This window comes from Triticum dicoccoides, chromosome 6A (assembly GCF_002162155.2).
Source record: "Triticum dicoccoides isolate Atlit2015 ecotype Zavitan chromosome 6A, WEW_v2.0, whole genome shotgun sequence".
Taxonomy (NCBI): Eukaryota; Viridiplantae; Streptophyta; class Magnoliopsida; order Poales; family Poaceae; genus Triticum; species Triticum dicoccoides.
Genome location: NC_041390.1, coordinates 492,196,809 through 492,224,147, shown reverse-complemented (window position 1 = coordinate 492,224,147; position 27,339 = coordinate 492,196,809). Strand labels below are relative to the sequence as shown.

The 27,339-nt window shown below is 43.1% G+C and overlaps 1 protein-coding gene and 1 pseudogene across 1 annotated transcript; both read right to left on the bottom strand.

The window, feature by feature from the left end:
* Nucleotides 1-1,237: 1,237 nt before the first annotated feature.
* LOC119319799 lies at nucleotides 1,238-1,376 on the bottom strand (annotated as a pseudogene).
* Nucleotides 1,377-2,659: 1,283 nt separating this feature from the next.
* Nucleotides 2,660-5,766, bottom strand: LOC119317433 (rho GTPase-activating protein 5-like). Its single transcript, XM_037591885.1, has 5 exons — nucleotides 5,249-5,766; nucleotides 4,329-4,449; nucleotides 4,128-4,247; nucleotides 3,556-3,786; nucleotides 2,660-3,459 (listed from the first exon to the last, which is right to left on the bottom strand). Exons 1-5 carry the CDS (start codon nucleotides 5,632-5,634, stop codon nucleotides 2,911-2,913), a joined length of 1,407 nt encoding a protein of 468 aa, XP_037447782.1. The 5' UTR covers nucleotides 5,635-5,766; the 3' UTR covers nucleotides 2,660-2,910.
* Between the last annotated feature and the right edge of the window lie 21,573 nt (nucleotides 5,767-27,339).

Below are 27,339 nucleotides of genomic sequence, written 5' to 3'. Positions count from 1 at the left end.
TGATGAGCATGAGGGCAAGATACATGATGGGCAATCCCAATACTAGGGAAAAAGGAGTGGAGTTTCTCATACTCCCCTCCCCAGTCACTTTGGACGGCGAGGATTTTTCTATCAAATTGGCGCTCAACAAGTTTCTGAAACTCTTGAAAAATAGAGAAAACCTCAGATTTGTATCGAAGTAAATAAATCCAAGTGAACTTGCTATAATCATCGATAAAACTGACATAATATTTTTTTCGACCAAAAGAATCTCGGGCATGGCCCCATACATCACTGAAAATAAGTTCTAAGGGAGCATGAGACACACTAGTTGACTTGAGATAAGGAAGCTGATGGCTTTTGGCACATTGACAGGCTTCACAGACAGACTCACAAACTGGACTAGGAGACAAAGAAAGTTTGTCTTTATTGACTATTTGTTTGACAATGATCGAAGATGGATGCCCTAATCGTTGATGCCACCGTGCCAAAGAGGGCTTGATGACGGAGTAGACTTAATGACGCTTGCGACCTAGTGCTCCGGATGAAATAGGGTAGAGCCCTCCAACGCATCTACCGTGATGAAGTAGTTCCCTCGTTGCCCGATCCTTGATGAAAAAATAACGGGGGTGAGTTTCAAAGAAGACATTGTTATCGGTGGCTAGTCTAGACATGGATGCAAGATTTTTGTCAGCTTGAGGGACATGAAGCACATCTCTAAGAACAAGATTGCGTTTAAGTGTAGGGGAATTAATAGAACTTTGACCAATATGACAAATATCCATACCTCCACCACTAGCAGTGTGAATCTGATCGGCGCCATGATAGCGCTCACGTAGAGCAAGTTGCTCGAGTTCGTTCGTCACATGATCCGTAGCGCCGGAGTCGACGTACCAGACGCCATCTCCACCCTGCTCACGCATGACGGCAGCAACATGGCGATCCGAGGGCACAAAGTCCTCGTCGTAGCGATGCCAGCAATCAATCACCTCGTGACCATACTTTTTGCAAAGCTGGCATCGGGGGCGCGGGCGGGAAGGAGGGCGGCGGCCGTTGTTGTTGTTGAAGCCGCCGCTGTTGCCGCTGTTGTTGTAGCCGCCCCCGCCACCAGAGCGTGCGCCGTCGCCAGGAGAGGGGGCGCCGCGTCCGCGCCCACCGCCGCGCTGCCCCTGGTGACCGCGCCCACGGCCGCGACCACGAGAGGCGGAGTTGACGGAGGATTGCCGAAGGTCGCCGCCATGGAGGAGAGTGAGCCGGGCATCAAAACTGAGCAGTTGGCTGTAGAGTTCTTGGACGGTGATGGGTTCCACCCTGGCGGCAAGTGCAGAGACCACTGGGTTGTACTCCATGTCCAAACCGGCAAGGATTTTGGAGACAATCTCCGGATCAGAGAGGGCCGCAGCCGTGCTTGCGACCTCGTCAGTGAGACTTTTTATTTTACCAAGATAATCAGCCATGGATAGGTTACCTTTCTTGAGATTGGTGAGCTCGATGCGAGTGTTTATCGCTTGGGCTTGGCTTTGTGCAGCAAACATGGCGTGGATGGTGCTCCACACCTCGGCCGGCGTCTGGAGCGTGGCGACCTGGGCAAGGATCTCACGGGAAAGTGAACCCATTAAGTATCCTTGGAGTTGCTGCTGTTGTGCATACCAGAGGGATCTTGCAAAGTTGACGACTTGTTCTTCTTTGCCTTCCGTGGTGACGGTGAGGGTGGCGGGTGGTGGCGGGCTCGTCGCGTCGAGGTGGTGCTCCATCTGGGCACCTCTGATCTGCGGGAGTACTATGGCCTTCCAGAGCAAAAAATTGCCCCGCGTAAGCTTCTCCTGTGGTGGCGATCCGAGAGAGGTGGTGTTGTGGGTGGAGGAGGAGGAAGATGATGCAAAGGTGGAGGATGGGGTGGTGGTGAGCGCACCCATGGTGCTTGCGGTCATGGCTGCGGTGGTGGTGGACATACTCTCGGTCGCGAAGGTAGCTAGATGCAATCTCTCTCAATTGGATGAGGAAGAGGCTCTGTTACCATGTAAAAGTGTTTTGGGAAGCATAGAACCCTTTGTCTCGGGCCGCATGTATATATTAGGCAAAAGCCTTGGCACACAAGTTTACAGAGGGAGAGATCGATCAGATGGGATCGATCAAGTCGTTACAAAAAGATCGTGAGAGACAGAAGAAGAGATAGAACAGAATACAGAGTTTAAACCAACTCTATCCCTATACAACTTCTACTACACGCATATTCCAACACTGCAAACGTGATTACCGCTGAGGCAATGGCTATGAGGTATGTAGTGAATTTCGCAAATTTTCTAGGGTTTAATCGGGTGGAGACGGAACCCGATTCACAAAACGTAATAGATTTCTTCACTAGGCAATCAAGATGGTGCAGTGTGGCGTTGGCATTCTTTGCGGAGTCGGAGTGTGAGTGTGTGAACATTACTTCTTTGATTGGTAAGGTCACCTTTAAACATTATGTTCGTTCGGCTAATCAAGCGGAGCAAGTGCTAACTAATTATTGTTATTGTAATAAGATTTCTATTAGTTGTACTGATGAGCCACCTGAATCTAGTCAATCAGCCACCTGAATCTAGTCAATCTAGTCAGTAAGCCCGTGAAAGATGTAATGATGTTATGAGATCAATAAAGCTAGCCATGATAGTTTTCCCTAAAAAAAAGTAGAAAGTCCTTCTCAAACTCAGGCAACCTCTCTTGGCTCAAATAATAGATACATTCATCTTTTCAAACAACAGGATGCTGGTACGATATAGTTGAACTATATACTGTACACGCCAAGAACTCCACATCAGCAGTTCAGTACTAGTACAATCAAATGGGCTTATAGCTTCTACAGACGAACTAGGAGAAATGGCGTATGAGTTAAGCGCTAAACAGCTGCAAAACTAGGGGAATCATCAATTACATACACATCCTACCATGTCATGCACAAGCCTGTCCTGCTTCATCAGACTTCTTCATGGACCTACTCAACTGAAACACTGGGTGCCTGCAGATTCTGCCTACCCCTTTCCTAAATTTGAATCTGTCAAACAAACCTTCCACACTGTCGTTACTGAATTTGTTTCCAGAACTGCTGTCATCTTGGCTATTACTAAAATCACTGTCCACAGGAGAAAATTCGTCATTGTATTTGTCATGTGCTGTACCGGTGTCACACTTCTTGGGTTCTCCGACACTGGCTTGCGCATCTTGGTGAAGCGCTTGTTCCATGCTAAAGAGAAAGTGGTCGAGAGTAGCCCCACTAATCATGGGGCGTTCGACATTTTCCCGACTTGAGCAATTTAAGGGGTTGTCCAAAAGATTTAATGCCTGAGGCGCATCTTTGTCACTCGGGGAACCAGAGCTGGAGGTGAATCCCCTTGTTGCGGCAGCTGCCTCCTCCCTTTCTTTGACAGTCTTCAGTATCAATGTCTTCAAAAAATTCATCACTTGAACTGCATGTATCAAAGCAGTTAAGGGATCGGCCATCTGAAAGAGAGAGAATATGGTAAGGGGTAAGTCATATGGTTAGGCTGCGAATCTGAAAATACGTATGTCGAGAATATGAATAAGCTTCCTAATAACCTGAGTCATGTTTGGCGCGAAAACCATAGCAACGTTGCGAGCATTCATCTTGTTGTAGTTTTCATGCTCCACAACATCTGCCATCAGATTAATGGCCCAATCCAGTAATGCTGCTTCCACTGGAGGTACAATACTCGCAATACGAGAACACTCTTCTTCAGTGTTGCAATGCATCACTTGTTCTGGAGTCAATGAGTCTAATACTCCACTTGGAAGTTCTCGGAACCATGCCTACAAATCAGCAGCCATATTAAATGTGAAGCAACTGATAAACAAAAGGGAAAATTGAAAAAAAAAAGTCATTTCCCTATAGATTTCTTTAAAGTAAATTTGTTCAAAGAAAGTTTATGCATTGTATCACTGTGCATATTGATTCTTGAATACACCTGAACTCTCATATTGGAAGGCTCTCTACATGTTCAGATTACATAAAAAATGATCCAGTTCAAGACAGTCAAAATTGCGGAAACAAGAATATTCTCCTTAGGCATGGAAGACCTACGTTCCATCTAAAAAAAATTGAAGGTAAACAAAGAAACGTTGGTAATGGTAAAACAAAATGTTCAGCGCACCTTTATAAGGCCTGCAAGATAATGCAAGTCAACTCCATCTGGAACAACACCTCTGTTTAGTTGCTCCCTGACATGCTGTTCCTGTCTATTGTCAGCATTTATTCTGAAGACCCCTTCAGCCTAGCAAAACAAGACAAATATTTTTATGATTTGAGTATCGCAAAATTATTTGAAAGCTTTTCTCATTATCCTTGGGTTTACCTGAAGGCCCCCAAGTAAATATAGCTTCCTTTGCATGGTCAATAGTATTGTTGGTACACTGTTTCCTCTTTTATCAAACGAGCATTGCATGGACGTTGGTGAAACTCCAAATACACTTACACTGCAGAGAAATATATTTAGTAAACATAAACTGTGTCACAGTTCAATAGATATAGCAAACATTAACTATGGCATGGTCCAATGTTCTAACAAACATTAACTTAACTGGAGGTTGAATGTGTTAAACTCATACCCCCTCTGTTCACTTTTATAAGACCTTGAAGACATTTCAGACAATGTACAAAACAGCCCATTTTGAGTTGTTTGAAATGACTTACAAAAGTGAACGGAGGGAGTATTTAACTATTTGAACAAGGTGCTGAACTCATATAATTCCTCAAAATTTGAAAGGTATATTATACATCAGATACAACCGTACCAGACCAGGACAATGGAACTTGTAGGTGGTGAGTAAGGACATCTTCAACGTCGATCACCAAAACACCCGCAAATGTCCGTTCGGAGGTCTAGAAACTTTTTAGTCATTCAACGCGGCTCACAAAATCAGTCCGGGCGCCTGAAAGCCCACAAACCGTCCTAAGACCGGGGAGCCCCCATTGGCTCAACCACTGGGATAAAGCCAAGCCAATCTAAAGGCTCAACAGACTAACAGCTACTCCTACTACTCCGTGCTCAGTTTTTCTTAGTTAGGTGGACCAATTAGCTGGGCATCACGTGACTAATTAATTCAAAAATGAGAAATGCAAACAACGTCAAAATTCAGCTTAATCCACAAAAGTAAGGCCGCAAATTCTGCAGGGCCGGAATCCAAAGCACAGAGATCGGCGACGAAATCATGTGCAAATCTATGGAACGCAAGACGCACTGGTGAAACACAGGCGGCGGGGCGGCGGACTGACCTGGCGCTGGGCGCGGGGCGCGGCACCTCGGGCTCGAGGTCGGCAGGGAGGCCGAGGAAGCCGACGAAGCGGTCGAAGGTGACGTGCGAGACGTGGCGCACCTCCGTGGGCTGCCCTATCTGCATCCCCGCAGCCGCAGTGCCGGTGCCTTCCTCGGCGCGCACGCTGCTGCACAGCAGCAGCGACCTCCGCAGCGCCGCCGCGACCATATCCACCACGGAGACCCCTCCCCTCGACGCCGGCAGTATCAGCGGCGACGCGACCGGCACCTCTTCCTCCCCCACCTCCTCCTCCTCTTCCTCCTCCTCCTCCTCCTCCTCCTCTTCGGTGTCAGAGCAGCAGGGGAGGGGGATTTGGCGGGCGAAGCGGATCCGGGACGGCACCATGGTGGAACTAAATAAGATGGCTGCCGAAGAGAGGAATCCCAGCTCCCACGCGAGAAGCAAAGGGGATAGGATTGGGAGAGTGGGAGGTGGGAGAGGGGTGGGGTGGGGGCAGGCAGCGAGCGGCTCCGGCGTGGCGTTATGTTTAGCCGGGGACGGCTGCCACGCTGGTTTGCTCAACCGCCCCTTGTGCACTTCGCTGGCTCGTCGAGCTTGGCTGTTTGTTAGCTCGCGTTTACCGTCGAGCTGCCATCGCCTGCGCTGCGTCATGTGATTTTCGGATCTTTCGGTTCGGTCGCCACGGCTCCTGGTTAGTTTCGGTTTTGAAAATTCAGTAGCGGGGGAAGTTGAGGGTGCGTAGTGTTACTATTAATTTTGATTGACGGCGGGGCGAGCCACGGCTACAGCCTGGATCGTGGAGCAAAGAGTGGCACTGGTACAGGTACAGCAGGCATGCTGCATAGTTTTTCTTTTCAAAGGCTTGCTGTATTTGTTTTAACACAGATGCAAGCGCATACATTCACCCTTCGAATGTATACACGCACACTCTATCCCTATGAGCACCTTCAAGAGAAAGGGCCGGCACATCATTTTGAGATTTACAAAGTCATCGTAGGCGCCTCGTCGTCGACGGTAACGTCTTCTCTCACTAAAAGCGCATCGCCGGAAATTTTGAAATAAATTCAGGAATAATGCGAGCATCAGGACTTGAATCCCGATAGACCGAGGATACCACTGTCCCTCTAACCATCTAATCATAGGTTGGTTCACGAAAGGCTTCTTGTATAGTTTGTTGGTTTCCGTTTTTGGATTTTGCTAAATCACGGATGTCTGCTCGTGAGCTTGCTGAGCCCTGAATTTGCAAGGGTATATGTAGATCCCCTTTTCGGGTAGCCAGACTGCCCAGACGTGCCTTGCTCCCCATTGCCTTCGGAAGCAGCTCCCCTGACATACGACACATGCCGTTCAGGGCACTGACATGTGGACCTAATTCCCGGCGAGCCCGCCTGTCAGTGGCTGAACAGTACCCTGCCGCACGACAGAGGATCCTCGTGTTTCTCAAAAGAAAAGACAGAGGATCCTCGTCCATTGCCTTCATGGTTGTACCTTGTGTGGTCCGGTAAAGGAACTGAGTTCGGACGAGTTAGACTACACTTAGGGCGTGTTTGGTTGCCCGCATCGAGCCCAACCAGGCCCACGCGGGAAGCGAACAGGCTGTTTGGTTGCCTGGTTTACTATTGGGCCTGCATAGCACGAAACGTAAAGCACCTCTGGGCCTGCCTCGCTGGAAACCCAGGAATCGGCAGTTTCTCTAGGGCCAGGCCCGAGCGGCTGCACGCGCGCGGCCACCCTCGAGAAGCTGCGTTGCTTCCCGAAGCACCGACAATTATTAGCCTCACCGCCCCTCACCGCTCCCTCTCCCCACTCTTCCCACTCTCCCAACTCTCACGGGTGGTGGCGGATCGGAGCAGAGGAAGAAGACCACCGGACTCCATCACCGGCGGCGGCGGATCGGAGCAGAGGAAGAAGACCACCGGACTCCATCAATGGCGGTAAGCACTTCTCTCTCTTCGACATGCACGCTAGATTCGATCCACGGCGATAGATTCGATCCACGGCGGAGCGGAGTGGAGAATAGAGGTAGATAAGCATAGGGGTAGTTTGATACGTCTCCAACGTATCTATAATTTTTGATTGCTCCATGCTATATTATCTACTGTTTTTGGACATTATTGGGCTTTATTATCCATTTTTATATTATTTTTGGGACTAACCTATTAACCGGAGGCCCAGCCCAGAATTGTTGTTTTTTGCCTATTTTAGGGTTTCGAATAAAAGGAATATCAAACAGAGTCCAAACGGAATGAAACCTTCGGGAACGTGATTTTCTCACCGAATACAACTTATGAGACTTGGACCCTATGTCAAGGCACGTAGCAGGAGGCCACGAGGTAGGGGGCGCGCCCTCCCCCCCTCCCCAGGCGCGCCCCCACCCTCGTGGGCCCCCTATTGCTCCACCGACGTACTTCTTCCTCCTATATATATCCACGTACCCCCAAACGATCAGATACAGAGCCAAAAACCTAATTCCACCGCCGCAACTTTCTGTATCCATGAGATCCCATCTTGGGGCCTGTTCCGGAGCTCCGCCGGAGGGGGCATCGATCACGGAGGGCTTCTACATCATCATCCAAGCCTCTCCGATGAAGTGTGATTAGTTTACTTCAGACCTACGGGTCCATAGTTAGTAGCTAGATGGATTCTTCTCTCTTTTTGGATCTAAATACAATGTTCTCCCCCTCTCTCGTGGAGATCTATTCGATGTAATCTTCTTTTTGCGGTGTGTTTGTTGAGACCGATGAATTGTGGGTTTATGATCAAGTCTATCTATGAATAATATTTGAATCTTCTCTGAATTCTTTTATGTATGATTGCTTATCTTTGCAAGTCTCTTCGAATTATCAGTTTGGTTTGGCCTACTAGATTGGTTGTTCTTGCCATGGGAGAAGTGCTTAGCTTTGGGTTCGATCTTGCGGTGTCCTTTCCCAGTGACAGAAGGGGCAGCAAGGCACGTATTGTATCGTTGCCATCGAGGATAACAAGATGGGGTTTTTATCATATTGCATGAAACTGTCCCTCTACATCATGTCATCTTGCTTAAGGCGTTACTCTGCTTTTAACTTAATACTCTAGATGCATGCTGGATAGCGGTCGATGAGTGGAGTAATAGTAGTAGATACAGGCAGGAGTCGGTCTACTTGTCTCGGACGTGATGCCTATATACATGATCATACCTAGATATTCTCATAACTATGCTCAATTCTATCAATTGCTCAACAGTAATTTGTTCACCCACCGTAGAATACTTATGCTCTTGAGAGAAGCCACTAGTGAAACCTATGGCCCCCGGGTCTCTTTCTCATCATATCAATCTCCATCACTTTATTATTGCTTTGTTTTTACTCTGCTTTTACTTTTTTACTTTGCATCTCTATACCAAAAATACCAAAAATATTATTTATCATCTCTATCAGATCTCACTTTCGTAAGTGACCGTGAAGGGATTGACAACCCCTAAGCGCGTTGGTTGCGTTGAGCTATTGTTTTTGTGTAGGTACAAGGGACTTGTGCGTGGCCTCCTACTGGATTGATACCTTGGTTCTCAAAAACCGAGGGAAATACTTACGCTACTTTGCTGCATCATCCTCTCCTCTTCGGGGAAATCCAACGCGGTGCTCAAGAGGTAGCAAGAATAATTTCTAGCGCTGTTGCCGGGGAATCTGCACAAAAGTCAACATACCAAGTACCCATCACAATCCCTATCTCTCGCATTACATTATTTGCCATTTGCCTCTCGTTTTACTCTCCCCCAAATTCACCCTTGCCGTTTTATTCGCCCCCTCTCTCTCTATCCTCCCTCTCTTTCTCTATTTGCCTCTTTTGCTCGTTTGCCTTGTTGTTTGCTTGTGTGTTAGTTTGTTTGCTTGTCGTTATGGCTAGTCTCGTATCTTCTCCGTTGTCTCCTGAGAATGAAGTTCTAAATTTTAAACAAAGGGAGGGAGAAAATCTAAAAGATGCTTGGTATAGAATTTGCAATGCTCAAAATAGATCTACCAAGAAGCAATCTACTTCAGTTCTTCTCCGCAATTTTTATGTAGGTGCTAGTCCTTGGTATAGATATATCCTCGATACCATTACCGGAGGGAATTTCTTGGGTAGCCATACTTTGGATTCTTATAATGCTATGTTAGATTTATTTGGCTCACCACCTCTTTTGGTTAATGGAACTATGTTAACTTTGGAGCATGTTATGCAAAGACTTGAAATTGTTGAAAATAAAGTTGCTACCATTGAATTAATTGAAAATCTAGATAAAAAGATCCACAATCAAATTACCCAATATGGATCTAGGGTAGGAATAACTTTGAAAAATATTAAGGAAAATAAACCCATAGTTAATGAGAAAATAAATCTAGATTCCACTAGAATCGATAAACTTGAGGGTATCATTACGAACTTGGGAACCGCTTTTTCCTCCGTAAAGAATACTTCAAGTCCTCCTACTAAAATTGCCAAGCTTATGTATGTTCCTAAAAATAAGGGTGAATCATCTAGTAAGGAAACTACGGATCTTAAATCTATAAGTATTCATCCCAATCTTTTTGCTATCATTAAGGAACCAATTGCTACAAATGAATTTTTTGATCTTGTGCCTAAGAGTTTGATAATAACTAGAAAAAAAGAAATTCCTAAGGGAGATAGATGCCTCATTGAAGAATTGCCTGCCAAAGATGGCAATACCTAGATCTATTCTTGCTTGTTATGCCTAGCTAGGGGCGTTAAACGATAGCGCTTGTTGGGAGGCAACCCAATTTTATTTTTATTCCTTGCTTTTTGCTCATGTTTAGTAATAAATAAATTATTTAGCCTCTGTTTTGGTTGTGTTTTTTGTGTTTAATTAGTGTTTGTGCCAAGTAGAACCGTTGGGAAGACTTGGGGAAAGTCTTGTTGAACTTGCTGTAAAAACAGAAACTTTAGCGCTCACGAGAACTGCTGTCATTTATATTTGAAGAGTGCTATTTAGTTAATTATTTTTGCAGATGATTAATAGATAAATTCCTCACGTCCAGAAATTTAGTTTAGAATTTTTGGGGTTCCAGATCTTGCGCTAGCTACAGATTACTACAGACTGTTCTGTTTTTGACAGATTCTGTTTTTCGTGTGTTGTTTGCTTATTTTGATGAATCTATGGCTAGTAAAATAGTTTATAATCCATAGAGAAGTTGGAATACAATAGGTATAACACCAATATAAATAAAGAATGAGTTCATTACAGTACCTTGAAGTGGTCTTTTGTTTTCTTTCGCTAACGGAGCTCACGAGTTTTCTACTTTAAGTTTTGTGTTGTGAAGTTTTCAAGTTTTGGGTAAAGATTTGATGGACTATGGAACAAGGAGTGGAAAGAGCCTAAGCTTGGGGATGCCCATGGCACCCCCAAGATAATCTAAGGACACCTAAAAGCCAAAGCTTGGGGATGCCCCGGAAGGCATCCCCTCTTTCGTCTACTTCTATCGGTAACTTTACTTGGAGCTATATTTTTATTCACCACATGATATGTGTTTTGCTTGGAGCGTCTTTATAATTTTAGTCTTTGCTTGTTAGTCTACCACAATCATCCTTGCTGTACACACCTTTTGATAGAGCCATACATAATTTGGAATTTGATAGAATACTCTATGTGCTTCACTTATATCTTTTGAGCTCTATAGTTTTACTCTAGTGCTTCACTTATATCTTTTGAGTTATATAATTTTGCTCTAGTGCTTCACTTATATCTTTTAGAGCATGGTGGTGGATTTGTTTTATAGAAACTATTGATCTCTCCTGCTTCACTTAGATTATTTTGAGAGTCTTAATAGCATGGTAATTTGCTTAATAATAATATGCTTGGTATTCAAGATTTGTAAAACTTTCTTTTGAGTGCGTTGAATACTAAGAAAAAATTGATGCTTGATAATTGTTTTGAGATATGAGGATGGTGATATTAGAGTCATGCTAGTTGAGTAGTTGTGAATTTGAGAAATGCTTGTGTTAAAGTTTGTGATTCCCGTAGCATGCACGTATGGTGAACCGTTATGTGATGAAGTCGGAGCATGATTTATTTATTTATTGTCTTCCTTATGAGTGGCGGTCGGGGACGAGCGATGGTCTTTTCATACCAATCTATCCCCATAGGAGTATGCGCGTAATACTTTCCTTTGATAACTTCTAGATTTTTGCAACAAGTATATGAGTTCTTTATGACTAATGTTGAGTCCATGGATTATACGCACTTTCCTTCCTTCCACCATTGCTAGCCTCTCTAATACCGCACACTTTTCGTCGGTATCATACACCCACCAAATACCTTCCTCAAAACAGCCACCACACCTACCTATCATGGCATTTCCATAGCCATTCCGAGATATATTGACATGCAACTTTCCACCGTTCCGTTCATTATGACACGCTCCATCATTGTCATATTGCTAGCATGATCATGTAGTTGACATCGTATTTGTGGCAAAGCCACCGTTCATAATTCTTTCATACATGTCACTCTTGATTCATTGCATATCCCGGTACACCACCGGAGGCATTCATATAGAGTCATATTTCGTTCTAAGTATTGAGTTGTAATTGTTGAGTTGTAAGAAAAATAAAAAGTGTGATGATCATCATTTTTAGAGCATTGTCCCAAGTGAGGAAAGGATGATGGAGACTATGATTCCCCCACAAGTCGGGATGAGACTCCGGACAAAAAAAAAGAGATCATAAAAAAGGGAAGGCCAAAAAATGAGAGAAAAAGAGAGAAGGGACAATGTTACTATCCTTTTACCACACTTGTGCTTCAAAGTAGCACCATGATCTTCATTGTAGAGAGTCTCTCATTCTGTCACTTTCATATACTAGTGGGAATTTTTCATTATAGAACTTGGCTTGTATATTCCAATGATGGGCTTCCTCAAAATGCCCTAGGTCTTCGTGAGCAAGCGAGTTAGATACACACCCACTTAGTTTCTTTTGTTGAGCTTTCGTATACTTATAGCTCTAGTGCATCCGTGATGTCTACTACACAACCTTCTTCTTGTAGATGTTGTTGGGCCTCCAAGTGCAGAGGTTTGTAGGACAGTAGCAAATTTCCCTCAAGTGGATGACCTAAGGTTTATCAATCCGTAGGAGGCGTAGGATGAAGATGGTCTCTCTCAAGCAACCCTGCAACCAAATAACAAAGAGTCTCTTGTGTCCCCAACACACCCAATACAATGGTAAATTGTATAGGTGCACTAGTTCGGCGAAGAGATGGTGATACAAGTGGTATATGGATGGTAGATAAAGGTATTTGTAATCTGAAATTATAAAAACACCAAGGTAACTAATGATAAAAGTGAGCGTAAACGGTATTGCGATGTGTTGAAACAAGGCCTAGGGTTCATACTTTCTCTAGTGTAAGTTCCCTCAACAATACTAACATAATTGGATCACATAACTATCCCTCAACATGCAACAAAGAGTCACTCCAAAGTCACCAATAGCGGAAAACAAATGAAGAGATTATGGTAGGGTACGAAACCACCTCAAAGTTATTCTTTCCAATCAATCCATTGGGCTATTCCTATAAGTGTCACAAACATCCCTAGAGTTCGTACTAGAATAACACCTTAAGACACAAATCAACCAAAACCCTAATGTCACCTAGATACTCCAATGTCACCTCAAGTATCCGTGGGTATGATTATACGATATGCATCACACAATCTCAGATTCATCTATTCAACCAACACAAAGGACCTCAAAGAGTGCCCCAAAGTTCCTACCAGAGAATCATGACGAAAACGTGTGCCAACCCCTATGCATAGGTTCATGGGCGGAACCCACAAGTTGATCACCAAAACATACATCAAGTGAATCACGTGGTATCCCATTGTCACCACAGATACGCACGACAAGACATACATCAAGTGTTCTCAAATCTTTAAAGACTCAATCCGATAAGATAACTTCAAAGGGGAAACTCAATTCATTACAAGAGAGTAGAGGGGGGAAGAAACATCATAGGATCCAACTATAATAGCAAAGCTCGCGATACATCAAGATCGTATCACCTCAAGAACACGAGAGAGAGAGAGAGAGAGAGAGATCAAACACATAGCTACTGGTACATACCCTCAGCCCCGAGGGAGAACTACTCCCTCCTCGTCATGGAGAGCACCGGGATGATGAAGATGGCCACCGGAGAAGGATTGCCCCCTCCGGCAGGGTGCCGGAACGGGTCTAGATTGGTTTTCGGCGGCTACGGAGGCTTCTGGCGGCGGAACTCCCGATCTATTGAGCTCCCCGATGTTTTTAGGGTATATGGAGATATATAGGCGGAAGAAGTACAATAGGGGGGCCACGAGGGGCCCATGAGGGTGGAGGGCGCGCCCCCTACCTTGTGGCCTCCTCGAAGCTTCCCTTACGTAGACTCCAAGTCTTCTGGGCTTCTTCTGATCCAAAAATAGGTTCCGTGAAGTTTCAGGTCATTTGGACTCCGTTTGATTTTCCTTTTCTTTGAAACCCTAAAACAAGGTAAAACACTGGGCTCTGGGTTAATAGGTTAGTCCCAAAAATTATATAAAAGTGTATAATAAAGCCCATAAACATCCAAAACAGTAGATACTATAGCATGGAGCAATCAAAAATTATAGATACATTGGAGACGTATCAGCATCCCCAAGCTTAATTCCTGCTCGTCCTCGAGTAGGTAAATGATAAAAACAGAATTTTTGATGCGGAGTGCTACTTGGCATAATTTCAATGTAATTCTTCTTAATTGTGGCATGAATATTCAGATCCGAAAGATTCAAGACAAAAGTTCATATTGACATAAAAATAATAATACTTCAAGCATACTAACTAAGCAATTATGTCTTCTCAAAATAACATGGCCAAAGAAAGTTATCCCTACAAAATCATATGGTCTGGCTATGCTCCATCTTCACCACACAACATATTTAAATCATGCACAACCCCGATGACAAGCCAAGCAATTGTTTCATACTTTTGATGTTCTTAAACTTTTTCAATCTTCACGCAATACATGAGCGTGAGCCATGGACATAGCACTATAGGTGGAATAGAATGGTGGTTGTGGAGAAGACAAAAAGGGGAAGATAGTCTCACATCAACTAGGCGTATCAACGGGCTATGGAGATGCCCATCAATAGATATCAATGTGAGTGAGTAGGAATTGCCATGCAACGGATGCACTAGAGCTATAAATGTATGAATGCTCAACAAAAGAAACTAGTGGGTGTGCATCCAACTCGCTTGCTCACGAAGACCTAGGGCATATTGAGGAAGCCCATCATTGGAATATACAAGCCAAGTTCTATAATGAAAGATTCCCACTAGTATATGAAAGTGACAACATAGGAGACTCTCTATCGTGAAGATCATGGTGCTACTTTGAAGCACAAGTGTGGTAAAAAGGATAGTAGCATTGCCCCTTCTCTCTTTTTCTCTCATTTTTTATTTTTTATTTGGGCCTTCTCTTTTTCTTTTTTATGGCCTCTTTTCTCTTTTTTTGGGGCTTCTTTGGCCTCTTTTATTTATTTATTTTCGTCCGGAGTCTCATCCCGACTTATGGGGGAATCATAGTCTCCATCATCCTTTCCTCGCTGGAAAAATGCTCTAATAATGATGATCATCACACTTTTATTTACTTACAACTCAAGAATTACAACTCGATACTTAGAACAAGATATGACTCTATATGAATGCCTTCGGCGGTGTACCGGTATGTGCAATGACTCATGAGTGACATGTATGAAAGAATTATGAACGGTGGCTTTGCCACAAATACGATGTCAACTACATGATCATGCAAAGCAATATGACAATGATGGAGCGTGTCATAATAAATGGAACGGTGGAAAGTTGCATGGCAATATATCTCGGAATGGCTATGGAAATGCCATGATAGGTAGGTATGGTGGCTGTTTTGAGGAAGGTATATGGTGGGTTTATAGTACCGGCGAAAGTTGCGCGGTACTAGAGAGGCTAGCAATGGTGGAAGGGTGAGAGTGTGTATAATCCATTGACTCAATATTAGTCATAAAGAACTCACATACTTATTGCAAAAATCTATTAGTTATCGAAACAAAGTACTACGCGCATGCTCCTAGGGGAATAGATTGGTAGGAAAAGACCATCGCTCATCCCCGACCGCCACTCATAAGGAAGGCAATCAATAAATAAATCATGCTCCGACTTCATCACATAGAGGTTCATCATACGTGCATGCTACGGGAATCACAAACTTCAACACAAGTATTTCTCAAATTCACAACTACTCAACTAGCATGACTCTAATATCACCATCTCCATATCTCAAAACAATCATCAAGCATCAAACTTCTCTTAGTATTCAATACTCTATATGAAATTTTTTACTATTCTTGGTTGCCTAGCATATTAGGATTATTTAAGAAAATTACCATGCTATTTAAAACTCTCAAAATGATATAAGTGAAGCACTAGAGCAAATGACAAACTACTCCAAAAGATATAAGTGAAGATCAATGAGTAGTTGAATAATTATGAAACTATGTGAAGACTCTCTAACAATTAAGAATTTCAGATCTTGGTATTTTATTCAAACATCAAGAAAAATTAAAGAAAATAAAATGACGCTCCAAGCAAAACACATATCATGTGGTAAATAAAAATATAGCTCCAAGTAAAGTTACCAATGAACGAAGACGAAAGAGGGGATGCCATCCGGGGCATCCCTAAGCTTAGGCTCTTGGCCATCCTTGAATATTACCTTGGGGTGTTGGCAAACGTAGTAATTTCAAAATTTTCCTACGCACACGCAAGATCATGGTGATGCATAGCAACGAGAGGGGAGAGTGTTGTCTACGTACCCTCGTAGACCGGAAGCGGAAGCGTTAGCACAACGCGGTTGATGTAGTCGTACGTCTTCACGGCCCGACCGATCAAGCACCGAAACTACGGCACCTCCGAGTTTTAGCACACGTTCAGCTCGATGATGATCCCCGGACTCCGATCCAGCAAAGTGTCGGGGATGAGTTCCATCAGCACGACGGCGTGGTGACGATCTTGATGTTTTACCGTCGTAGGGCTTCGCCTAAGCACCGCTACAATATTATCGAGGACTATGGTGGAGGGGGGCACCGCACACGGCTAAGAGATCAATGATCAACTGTTGTGTCTATGGGGTGCCTCCCTGCCCCCGTATATAAAGGAGTGGAGGAGGGGGCCGGCCAAGGAGGGTGGCGCGCCCTAAGGGGGAGTCCAACTCCCACAGGGAGTAGGACTCCCCTTTTTCCTATTAGGAGTAGGAGAGGGAAGGAAGAGGAAGGAGGGAGGAAGGAAGGAAAGGGGGGCCGGCCCCCCTCCCAATTCGGATTGGGCTTGGGGGGGCGCGCCCCCTCCCTTGCTCCTTTCCCCTCCTTTTCACTAAGGCCCAATAAGGCCCATATACCTCCCGGGGGGTTCCGATAACCTCCCAGTGATCCGGTATTGTCCCAATCTCACACGGAACCTTTCCGGTGTCCAAATATAGTTGTCCAATATATCGATCTTTATGTCTCGACCATTTTGAGACTCCTCGTCAAGTCCGCGATTACATCCGGGACTCCGAACAACCTTCGGTACATCAAAATATATAAACTCATAATGAAACTGTCATCGTAACATTAAGCGTGCGGACCCTACGGGTTCGAGAACAATGTGACATGACCGAGACATGTCTCCGGTCAATAACCAATAGCGGAACCTGGATGCTCATATTCGCTCCTACATATTCTACGAAGATCTTTATCGGTCAGGCCGCATAACAACATACATTTGTTCCCTTTGTCATCGGTATGTTACTTGCCCGAGATTCGATCGTCGGTATCTCAATACCTAGTTCAATCTTGTTACCGGCAAGTCTCTTTACTTGTTCTGTAATACATCATCTTGCAACTAACTTATTAGTTGCATTGCTTGCAAGGCTTAAGTGATGTGCATTACCTAGAGGGCCCAGAGATACCTCTCCGACAATCGGAGTGACAAATCCTAATCTCAAAATACGCCAACCCAACATGTACCTTTGGAGACACCTGTAGAGCACCTTTATAATCACCCAGTTACGTTGTGACATTTGGTAGCACACAAAGTGTTCCTCCGGTAAACGGGAGTTGCATAATCTCATAGTCATAGGAACAAGTATAAGTCATGAAGAAAGCAATAGCAACATACTAAACGATCGGGTGCTAAGCTAATGGAATGGGTCATGTCAATCACATCATTCTCCTAATGATGTGATCCCGTTAATCAAATGACAACTCATGTCTATGGTTAGGAAACATAACCATCTTCAATTAACGAGCTAGTCAAGTAGAGGCATACTAGTGACACTCTGTTTGTCTATGTATTCACACATGTATTATGTTTCCGGTTAATACAATTCTAGCATGAATAATAAACATTTATCATGATATAAGGAAATAAATAATAACTTTATTATTGCCTCTAGGGCATATTTCCTTCAGTCTCCCACTTGCACTAGAGTCAATAATCTAGTTTACATCGCCATGTGATTTAACATCAATAGTTCACATCACCATGTGATTAACACCCATAGTTCACATCGACATGTGACTAACACCCAAAGGGTTTACTAGAGTCAATAATCTAGTTCACATCGCTATGTGATTAACACCCAAAGAGTACTGAGGTGTGATCATGTTTTGCTTGTGAGAGAAGTTTAGTCAACGGGTTTGCCACATTCAGATCCGTAAGTATTTTGCAAATTTCTATGTCAAAAATGCTCTGCACGGAGCTATTCTAGCTAATTGCTCCCACTTTCAATATGTATCCAGATTGAGATTTAGAGTCATCTGGACCAGTGTCAAAATTTGCATCGACATAACCCTTTACGACGAACCTTTTTGTCACCTCCATAATCGAGAAACATATCCTTATTTCACTAAGGATAATTTGACCGCTGTCCAGTGATCTACTCCTAGATCACTATTGTACTCCCTTGCCAAAAACAGTGTAGGGTATACAATAGATCTGGTACACATCATGGCATATTTTATAGAACATATGGCCAAGGCATAGGGAATGACTTTCATTCTCTCTCTATCTTCTGCCGTGGTCGGGTTTTGAGTCTTACTCAACTTCACACCTTGTAACACAGGCACAAACTCTTTCTTTGACTATTCCATTTTGAACTACTTCAAAATCTTGTCAAGGTATGTACTCATTGAAAACTTATCAAGCGTCTTGCTCTATCTCTATAGATCTTGATGCTCAATATGTAAGCAGCTTCACCGAGGTCGTTCTTTGAAAAACTCCTTTCAAACACTCCTTTATGCTTTGCAGAATAATTCTACATTATCTCCGATCAACAATATGTTATTCACATATACTTATCAGAAATGATGTAGTGCTCCTAGTCACTTTCTTGTAAATACAGGCTTCACTGCAAGTCTGTATAAAACTATATGCTTTGATCAACTTATCAAAGCGTATATTCCAACTCCGAGATGCTTGCACCAGTCCAAAGATGGATCGCTGGAGCTTGCATATTTTGTTAGCACCTTTAGGATTGACAAAACTTTCTTGTTGCATCATATACAACTCTTTTTTTAATAAATCCATTAAGGAATGCAGTTTTGTTTATCCATTTGCCAGATTTCATAAATGCGGCAATTGCTAACATGATTCGGACAGACTTAAGCATAGATACGAGTGAGAAACTCTCATCGTAGTTAACACCTTGAACTTGTCGAAAACCTTTTTGCGACAATTCTAGCTTTATAGATAGTAACACTACTATCAGCGTCCATCTTCCTCTTGAAGACCCATCTAATCTCAATGGCTCACCGATCATTGGGAAAGTCAATCAAAGTCCATACTTTGTTCTCATACATGGATCTCATCTCAGATTTCATGGCCTCAAGCCATTTCGCGGAATCTGGGCTCATCATCGCTTCCTCATAGTTCGCAAGTTCGTCATGGTCTAGTAACATGACTTCCAGAACAGGATTACCATACCACTCTGGTGCAGATCTCACTCTGGTTTACCTACGAGGTTTGGTAGTAACTTGTTCTGAAGTTTCATGATCATCATCATTAGCTTCCTCACTAATTGGTGTACGTGTCACAGAAACCGGTTTCTGTGATGTACTACTTTCCAATAAGGGAGCAGGTACAGTTACCTCATCAAGTTCTACTTTCCTCCCACTCACTTCTTTCGAGAGAAACTCCTTCTCTAGAAAGGATCCATTCTCAGCAATGAATATCTTGCCTTCGGATCTGTGATAGAAGGTGTACCCAACATTTTCTTTTGGGTATCCTATGAAGATTTACTTCTCCGATTTGCGTTCGAGCTTATCAAGTTGAAATTTTTTCACATAAGCATCGCAGTCCCAAACTTTAAGGAACGACAGCTTAGGTTTCTCGCCAAACCACAGTTCATACAGCGTCGTCTCAACGGATTTAGATGGTGCCCTATTTAACGTGAATGTAGCTGTCTCTAATGCATAACCCCAAAACGATAGTAGTAGATCGGTAAGAGACATCATAGATCACACCATATCTAATAAAGTACGGTTATGACGTTCGGACACACCATTACACTGTGGTGTTCCACGTGGCGTGAGTAGTGAAACTATTTCACATTGTTTTAACTGAAGGCCAAACTCGTAACTCAAATATTTTACTTCTGCGATCATATCGTAGAAACTTTTATTTTTGTTACGATGATTCTCCACTTCACTCTGAAATTCTTTGAACTTTTCAAATATTTCAGACTTGTGTTTCATCAAGTAGATATACTCATATCTGCTCAAATCACCTGTGAAGATCAAAAAATAATGATACCTGCCACGAGCCTCAATATTCATCGGACCACATACATCAGTATGTATGATTTCCAACAAATCTGTTGCTCGCTCCATTGTTCCGGAAAACGGAGTCTTAGTCATCTTGCCCATGAGGCATGGTTCGCAAGCATCAACTGATTCATAATCAAGTGATTCCAAAAACCCATTAGCATGGATTTTCTTCATGCGCTTTACACCAATATGACCTAAACGGCAGTGCCACAAATAAGTTGCACATTCATTATTAACTTTGCATCTTTTGGCTTCAATATTATGAATATGTGTATAACCACGATCGAGATCCAACAAACCATTTTCATTGGGTGTATGACCATAGAAGGTTTTATTCATGTAAGCAAAACAACAATTATTCTCTAACTTACATGAATAGCTGTATTGCAATAAACATGATCCAATCATATTTATGCTCAACGCAAACACCAAATAACACTTATTTAGGTTCAACACTAATCCCAAAAGTATAGGGGGTGTGCGATGATGATCATATCAATCTTGGAACCACTTCCAACACACATCATCACTTCACCCTTAACTAGTCTCTGTTCATTCTGCAACTCCCATTTCGAGTTACCACTCTTAGAAACTGAACTAGTATCAAATACTTAGAGGTTGCTATAAACACTACTAAAGTACACATCAATAACATGTATATCAAATATACCTATGTTCACTTTTCCATCCTTCTTATTCGCCAATTAATTGGGGTAGTTCCGCTTCCAATGACCAGTCCCTTTGCAGTAGAAGCACTCAGTTTCAGGCTTAGGTCCAGACTTGGGTTTTTCACTTGAGCAGCAACTTGCTTGCCGTTCTTCTTGAAGTTCCCTTTCTTTCCCTTTGCCCTTTTCTTGAAACTAGTGGTCTTGTTAATAATCAACACTTGATGCTCTTTCTTGATTTCTAGCTTCATCGATTTCATCATCATGAAAAGCTCGAGAATTGTTTCTGTTATCCCTTGCATATTATAGTTCATCACGAAGTTCTACTGACTTGGTGATGGTGACTAGAGAATTCTGTCAATCACTATTTTATCTGGAAGATTAACTCCCACTTGATTCAAGTGATTGTAGTACCCAGACAATCTAAGCACATGCTCACTCCTTGAGCTATTCTCCTCCATCCTTTAGCTATAGAACTTGTTGGAGACTTCATATCTCTCAACTCGGGTATTTGCTTGAAATATTAACTTCAACTCCTGGAACATCTTATATGATCCATGACGTTCAAAACGTCTTTGAAGTCCCGATTCTAAGCTGTTAAGCATGGTGCACTAAACTATCAAGTAGTCATCATATTGAGCTAGCCAAACGTTCATAACGTCTGCATTTGCTCCTCAATAGGTCAGTCACCTAGCGGTGCATCAAGGACATAATTCTTCTATGCAGCAATGAGGATAAACCTCAGATCACAGATCCAATCCGCATCATTGCTACTAACATTTTTCAACTTAGTTTTCTCTAGGAACATATAAAAATTAAATGGGGAGCAACATCGTGAGCTATTGATCTACCACATAGATATGCTAATACTACCAGGACTAAGTTCATGATAAATTAAAGTTCAATTAATCATATTACTTAAGAACTCCCACTTAGATAGACATCCCTCTAATCATCTAAGTGATCATGTGATCCAAATCAACTAAACCATAACCGATCATCACGTGAAATGGAGTAGTTTTCAATGGTGAACATTACTATGTTGATCATATCTACTATATGATTGACGCTCGACCTTTCAGTCTCAGTGTTCCGAGGCCGTATCTGCATATGCTAGGCTCGTCAAGTTTAACCTGAGTATTCTGCATGTGCAAAACTGGCTTGCACCCGTTGTAGATGGACGTAGAGCTTATCACACCCGATCATCACGTGGTGTCTGGGCACGACGAACTCTGGCAATGGTGCATACTCAGGGAGAACACTTTTTATCTTGAAATTTAGTGAGAGATCATCTTATAATGCTACCGTCAATCAAAGAAAGATAAGATGCATAAAAGATAAACATCACATGCAATCAATATAAGTGATATGATATGGCCATCATCATCTTGTGCTTGTGATCTCCATCTCCGGAGCATCGTCATGATCACCATCGTCACCGGCGCGGCACCTTGATCTCCATCGTAGCATCATTGTCGTCTCGCCAATCTTATGCTTCCACGACTATCGCTACCGCTTAGTGATAAAGTAAAGCATTACAGCGCGATTGCATTGCATACAATAAAGCGACAACCATATGGCTCCTGCCAGTTGCCGATAACTCGGTTACAAAACATGATCATCTCATACAATAAAATTTAGCATCATGTCTTGACCATATCACATCACAACATGCCCTGCAAAAACAAGTTAGACGTCCTCTACTTTGTTGTTGCAAGTTTTACGTGGCTGCTACGGGCTTAGCAAGAACCGTTCTTACCTACGCATCAAAACCACAACGATAGTTTGTCAAGTTGGTGCTGTTTTAACCTTCGCAAGGACCGGGCGTAGCCACACTCGGTTCAACTAAAGTTGGAGAAACTGACACCCACCAGCCACCTGTGTGCAAAGCACGTCGGTAGAACCGGTCTCGCGTAAGCGTACGCGTAATGTCGGTCCGGGCCGCTTCATCCAACAATACCGCCGAACCAAAGTATGACATGCTGGTAAGCAGTATGACTTATATCGCCCACAACTCACTTGTGTCCTACTCGTGCATAACATCAACGCATAAAACCTAGGCTCGGATGCCACTGTTGGGAAACGTAGTAATTTCAATTTTTTCCTATGCACACGCAAGATCATGGTGATGCATAGCAACGAGAGGGGAGAGTGTTGTCTACGTACCCTCGTAGACCGGAAGCGGAAGCATTAGCACAACGCGGTTGATGTAGTCGTACGTCTTCACGGCCCGACCGATCAAGCACCGAAACTACGGCACCTCCGAGTTTTAGCACACGTTCAGCTCGATGACGATCCCTGGACTCCGATCCAGCAAAGTGTCGGGGATGAGTTCCATCAGCACGACGGCGTGGTGACGATCTTGATGTTTTACCGTCGCAAGGCTTCGCCTAAGCACCACTACAATATTATCGAGGACTACGGTGGAGGGGGGCACCGCACACGGCTAAGAGATCAATGATCAACTGTTGTGTCTATGGGGTGCCTCCCTGCCCCCGTATATAAAGGAGTGGAGGAGGGGGCCAGCCAAGGAGGGTGGCACGCCCTAAGGGGGAGTCCAACTCCCACAGGGAGTAGGACTCCCCTTTTTCCTATTAGGAGTAGGAGAGGGAAGGAAGAGGAAGGATGGAGGAAGGAAGGAAAGGGGGGGCCGACCCCCCTCCCAATTCGGATTGGGCTTGGGGGGGGCGTGCCCCCTCCCTTGCTCCTTTCCCCTCCTTTCCACTAAGGCCCAATAAGGCCCATATACCTCCCGGGGGGTTCCGATAACCTCCCGGTGATCCGGTATTGTCCCAATCTCACCCGGAACCTTTCCGGTGTCCAAATATAGTCGTCCAATATATCGATCTTTATGTCTCGACCATTTCGAGACTCCTCGTCAAGTCCGCGATTACATCCGGGACTCCAAACAACTTTCGGTACATCAAAATATATAAACTCATAATGAAACTATCATCGTAACATTAAGCGTGCGGACCCTACGGGTTCGAGAACAATGTAGACATGACCGAGACACGTCTCCGGTCAATAAAAAATAGCGGAACCTGGATGCTCATATTGGCTCCTACATATTCTACGAAGATCTTTATCGGTTAGGCCGCATAACAACATACGTTTGTTCCCTTTGTCATCGGTATGTTACTTGCCCGAGATTCGATCATCGGTATCTCAATACCTAGTTCAATCTTGTTACCAGCAAGTCTCTTTACTTGTTCTGTAATACAGCATCTTGCAACTAACTTATTAGTTGCATTGCTTGCAAGGCTTAAGTGATGTGCATTACCTAAAGGGCCCAGAGATACCTCTCCGACAATCTGAGTGACAAATCGTAATCTCGAAATACGCCAACCCAACATGTACCTTTGGAGACACCTGTAGAGCACCTTTATAATCACCCAGTTATGTTGTGACGTTTGGTAGCACACAAAGTGTTCCTCTGGTAAACGGGAGTTGCATAATCTCATAGTCATAGGAACATGTATAAGTCATGAAGAAAGCAATAGCAACATACTAAACGATCGGGTGCTAAGCTAATGGAATGGGTCATGTCAATCACATCATTCTCCTAATGATGTGATCCCGTTAATCAAATGACAACTCATGTCTATGGTTAGGAAACATAACCATCTTCGATTAACGAGCTAGTCAAGTAGAGGCATACTAGTGACACTCTGTTTGTCTATGTATTCACACATGTATTATGTTTCTGGTTAATACAATTCTAGCATGAATAATAAACATTTATCATGATATAAGGAAATGAATAATAACTTTATTATTGCCTCTAGGGCATATTTCCTTCATGGGGTGCCTTGGGCATCCCAAGCTTAGGCTCTTGCCACTCCTTATTCCATACTCCATCGAATATTTACCCAAAACTTGAAAACTTCACAACACAAAACTTAACAGAAAACTCGTAAGCTCCGTTAGTATAAGAAAATAAATCACCACTTCAAGGTACTGTAATGAACTGATTCTTTATTTATATTGGTGTTAAACCTACTGTATTCCAACTTCTCTATGGTTTATAAACTATTTTACTAGCCATAGATTCATCAAAATAAGCAAACAACACACGAAAAACAGAATCTGTCAAAAACAGAACAATCTGTAGTAATCTGGATCAAACGTATACTTCTGGAACTCATAAAATTCTCAACTAAATTTCGGGACCTGAGGAATTTATCTATTAATCATCTGAAAAAAGAATTAACTAATTAGCACTCTCCAAATAAAAATGGCAGCAATTCTCGTGAGCGCTAAAGTTTCTGTTTTTTACTGCATGATCAACAAGACTTTCCCCGAGTCTTCCCAAAGGTTCTACTTGGCACAAACACTAATTAAAACAATAAAACCACATCTAAAGAGAGGTTGGATGAATTATTTATTACTAAACAGTAAAAAAAGCAAGGAACAAAAATAAAATTGGGTTGCCTCCCAACAAGCGCTATTGTTTAACGCCCCTAGCTAGGCATGATGATTTCAATGATGCTCACATAAAAGATAAGAATTGTAACATAAAGAGAGCATCATGAAGAATATGACTAGCACATTTAAGTCTAACCCACTTCCTATGAATAGGAATTTTGTGACCAAACAACTTATGGGAACAATAATCAACTAGCATAGGAGGGCAAAACAAGCATAACTTCAAAACTTTAAGCACATAGAGAGGAAACTTTATATTATTGCAATTCCTACAAGCATATATTCCTCCCTCATAATAATTTTAAGTAGCATCATGAATGAATTCAACAATATAACCAGCACTTAAAGCATTCTTTTTCTTGATCTACAAAAATAGAAAATTTACTACCTCCACATAAGCAAAATTCTTCTCATGAATAATACTGGGAGCAAACTCAACAAAATAACTATCATGTGATTGAAAATTAAGATCAAGATGACAAGTTTCATGGTTATCATTATTCTTTAAAGCATGCGTGTCATCACAATAATCATCATAGATAGGAGGCATGCTTTCATCATAATAAATTTGCTCATCAAAACTTGGGGGACAAAAAATATCATCTTCATCAAACATAGCTTCCCCAAGCTTGTGGCTTTGCATATCATTAGCTGTAATGCCCTCGATGCGGCTATATCTCCTACGTGTCGAAGCACGACTTAGAGGCATAACCGCATTGAAAGCAATGTCGCAAGTACGGCAATCTTCAGAACATCCCATGTAATATAGATAATAAAAGGGGAAGGTACATAGTTGGCTTACACTCGCCACGTCAAACAAAGTACATAAATAGCATTACATCATCCAATCACTCATGGCCCGACTACGGTGCCAAAATAAAAGACCAACCCAACATGCGACACGGTCCCGATCGCCCCAACTGGGCACCATTACTGATCATCAGGGAAAGACACATAGTAACGGTGTGAGTCCTCGTCAAACTCCCACTTGAGCTCAAGCGCGTCATCTGGAATGGATTCTTCTGGCCCTGCATCTGGTTTGGAAGTAATCTGTGAGCCACAGGGACTCAGCAATCTTGCACCCTCGCGATCAAGACTATTTAAGCTTATAGGTAAGGCAAGGTAATATGTGGAGCTGCAGCAAGCGACTAGCATATATGGTGGCTAACCTGTTCACAAAAGAGAGCGAGAAGAGAAGGCAAAGCGCGGACGAATAACTAGAGAACAACCTGCGGCAAGCATTACTCCAACACTATGTTCACTTCCCGGACTCCGCCGAGAAGAGACCATCACGGTAACACACACGGTTGATTCATTTTAATTAAGTTAAGGTTCAAGTTATCTACAACTGAACATTAACAAATTCCCATCTTCCCATAACCGCGGGCACGGCTTTCGAAAGTTCAAAACCCTTCAGGGGAGTCCCAACTTAGCCCATGACAATCTCTCATGGTCAACGAAGGATATACCTTCTCCTGAGACATTCCGATCAGACTAGGTATCCCGGTTCTACAAGACACTTCGACAAGTTAAAACAAATCCAGCAACACCGCCCGAATGTGCCGACAATTCCCGATAGGAGCTGCACATATCTCGTTCTCAGGGCACACTCAGATTGTCCAAACTTCCGGTAGGCCAGCCCAGACTTGGTATGCTATGCGGGATGCGATGCATATGCAAGATTTGACAAGGAAAGAATGAACCTGGCCTTAACTTGGTAATCCAAGTGTGCCACTGGAAAGGTGAGATGATTTCGCTTGAAAACGATATAAAGAATGCCGGAATCGGAGACACGGTTTGGAAATGGCAAGCAATTCAAATATGGCACCGGTCTGCGATATACAGCAAGTAGCCATCTAAATGCACCAAGCTAAACATGCTACAGCACCCAAACATGGCAACAAAATTCATGGCAGGGATCCATTCATGAAGCTTAACAAAATATGAACACTGAGCTACGGCCAATTCATTCATTAACAGGTTCAAACAAGCATGGCAAAAGTGCAATTGATAAACATATTTCAGACTTAGTGAAATTAACACTTGTCTAGAATTTCAGATCAGATAGCACACTTTAAAGCATGAAAATTATGTACTACAGGGCCTGAACATGGCAAAGTAAAGCATGGCTTGGAGCTACTTAAAGAGCTTAACAAAAGCCCCTTAGTGACCTTGAG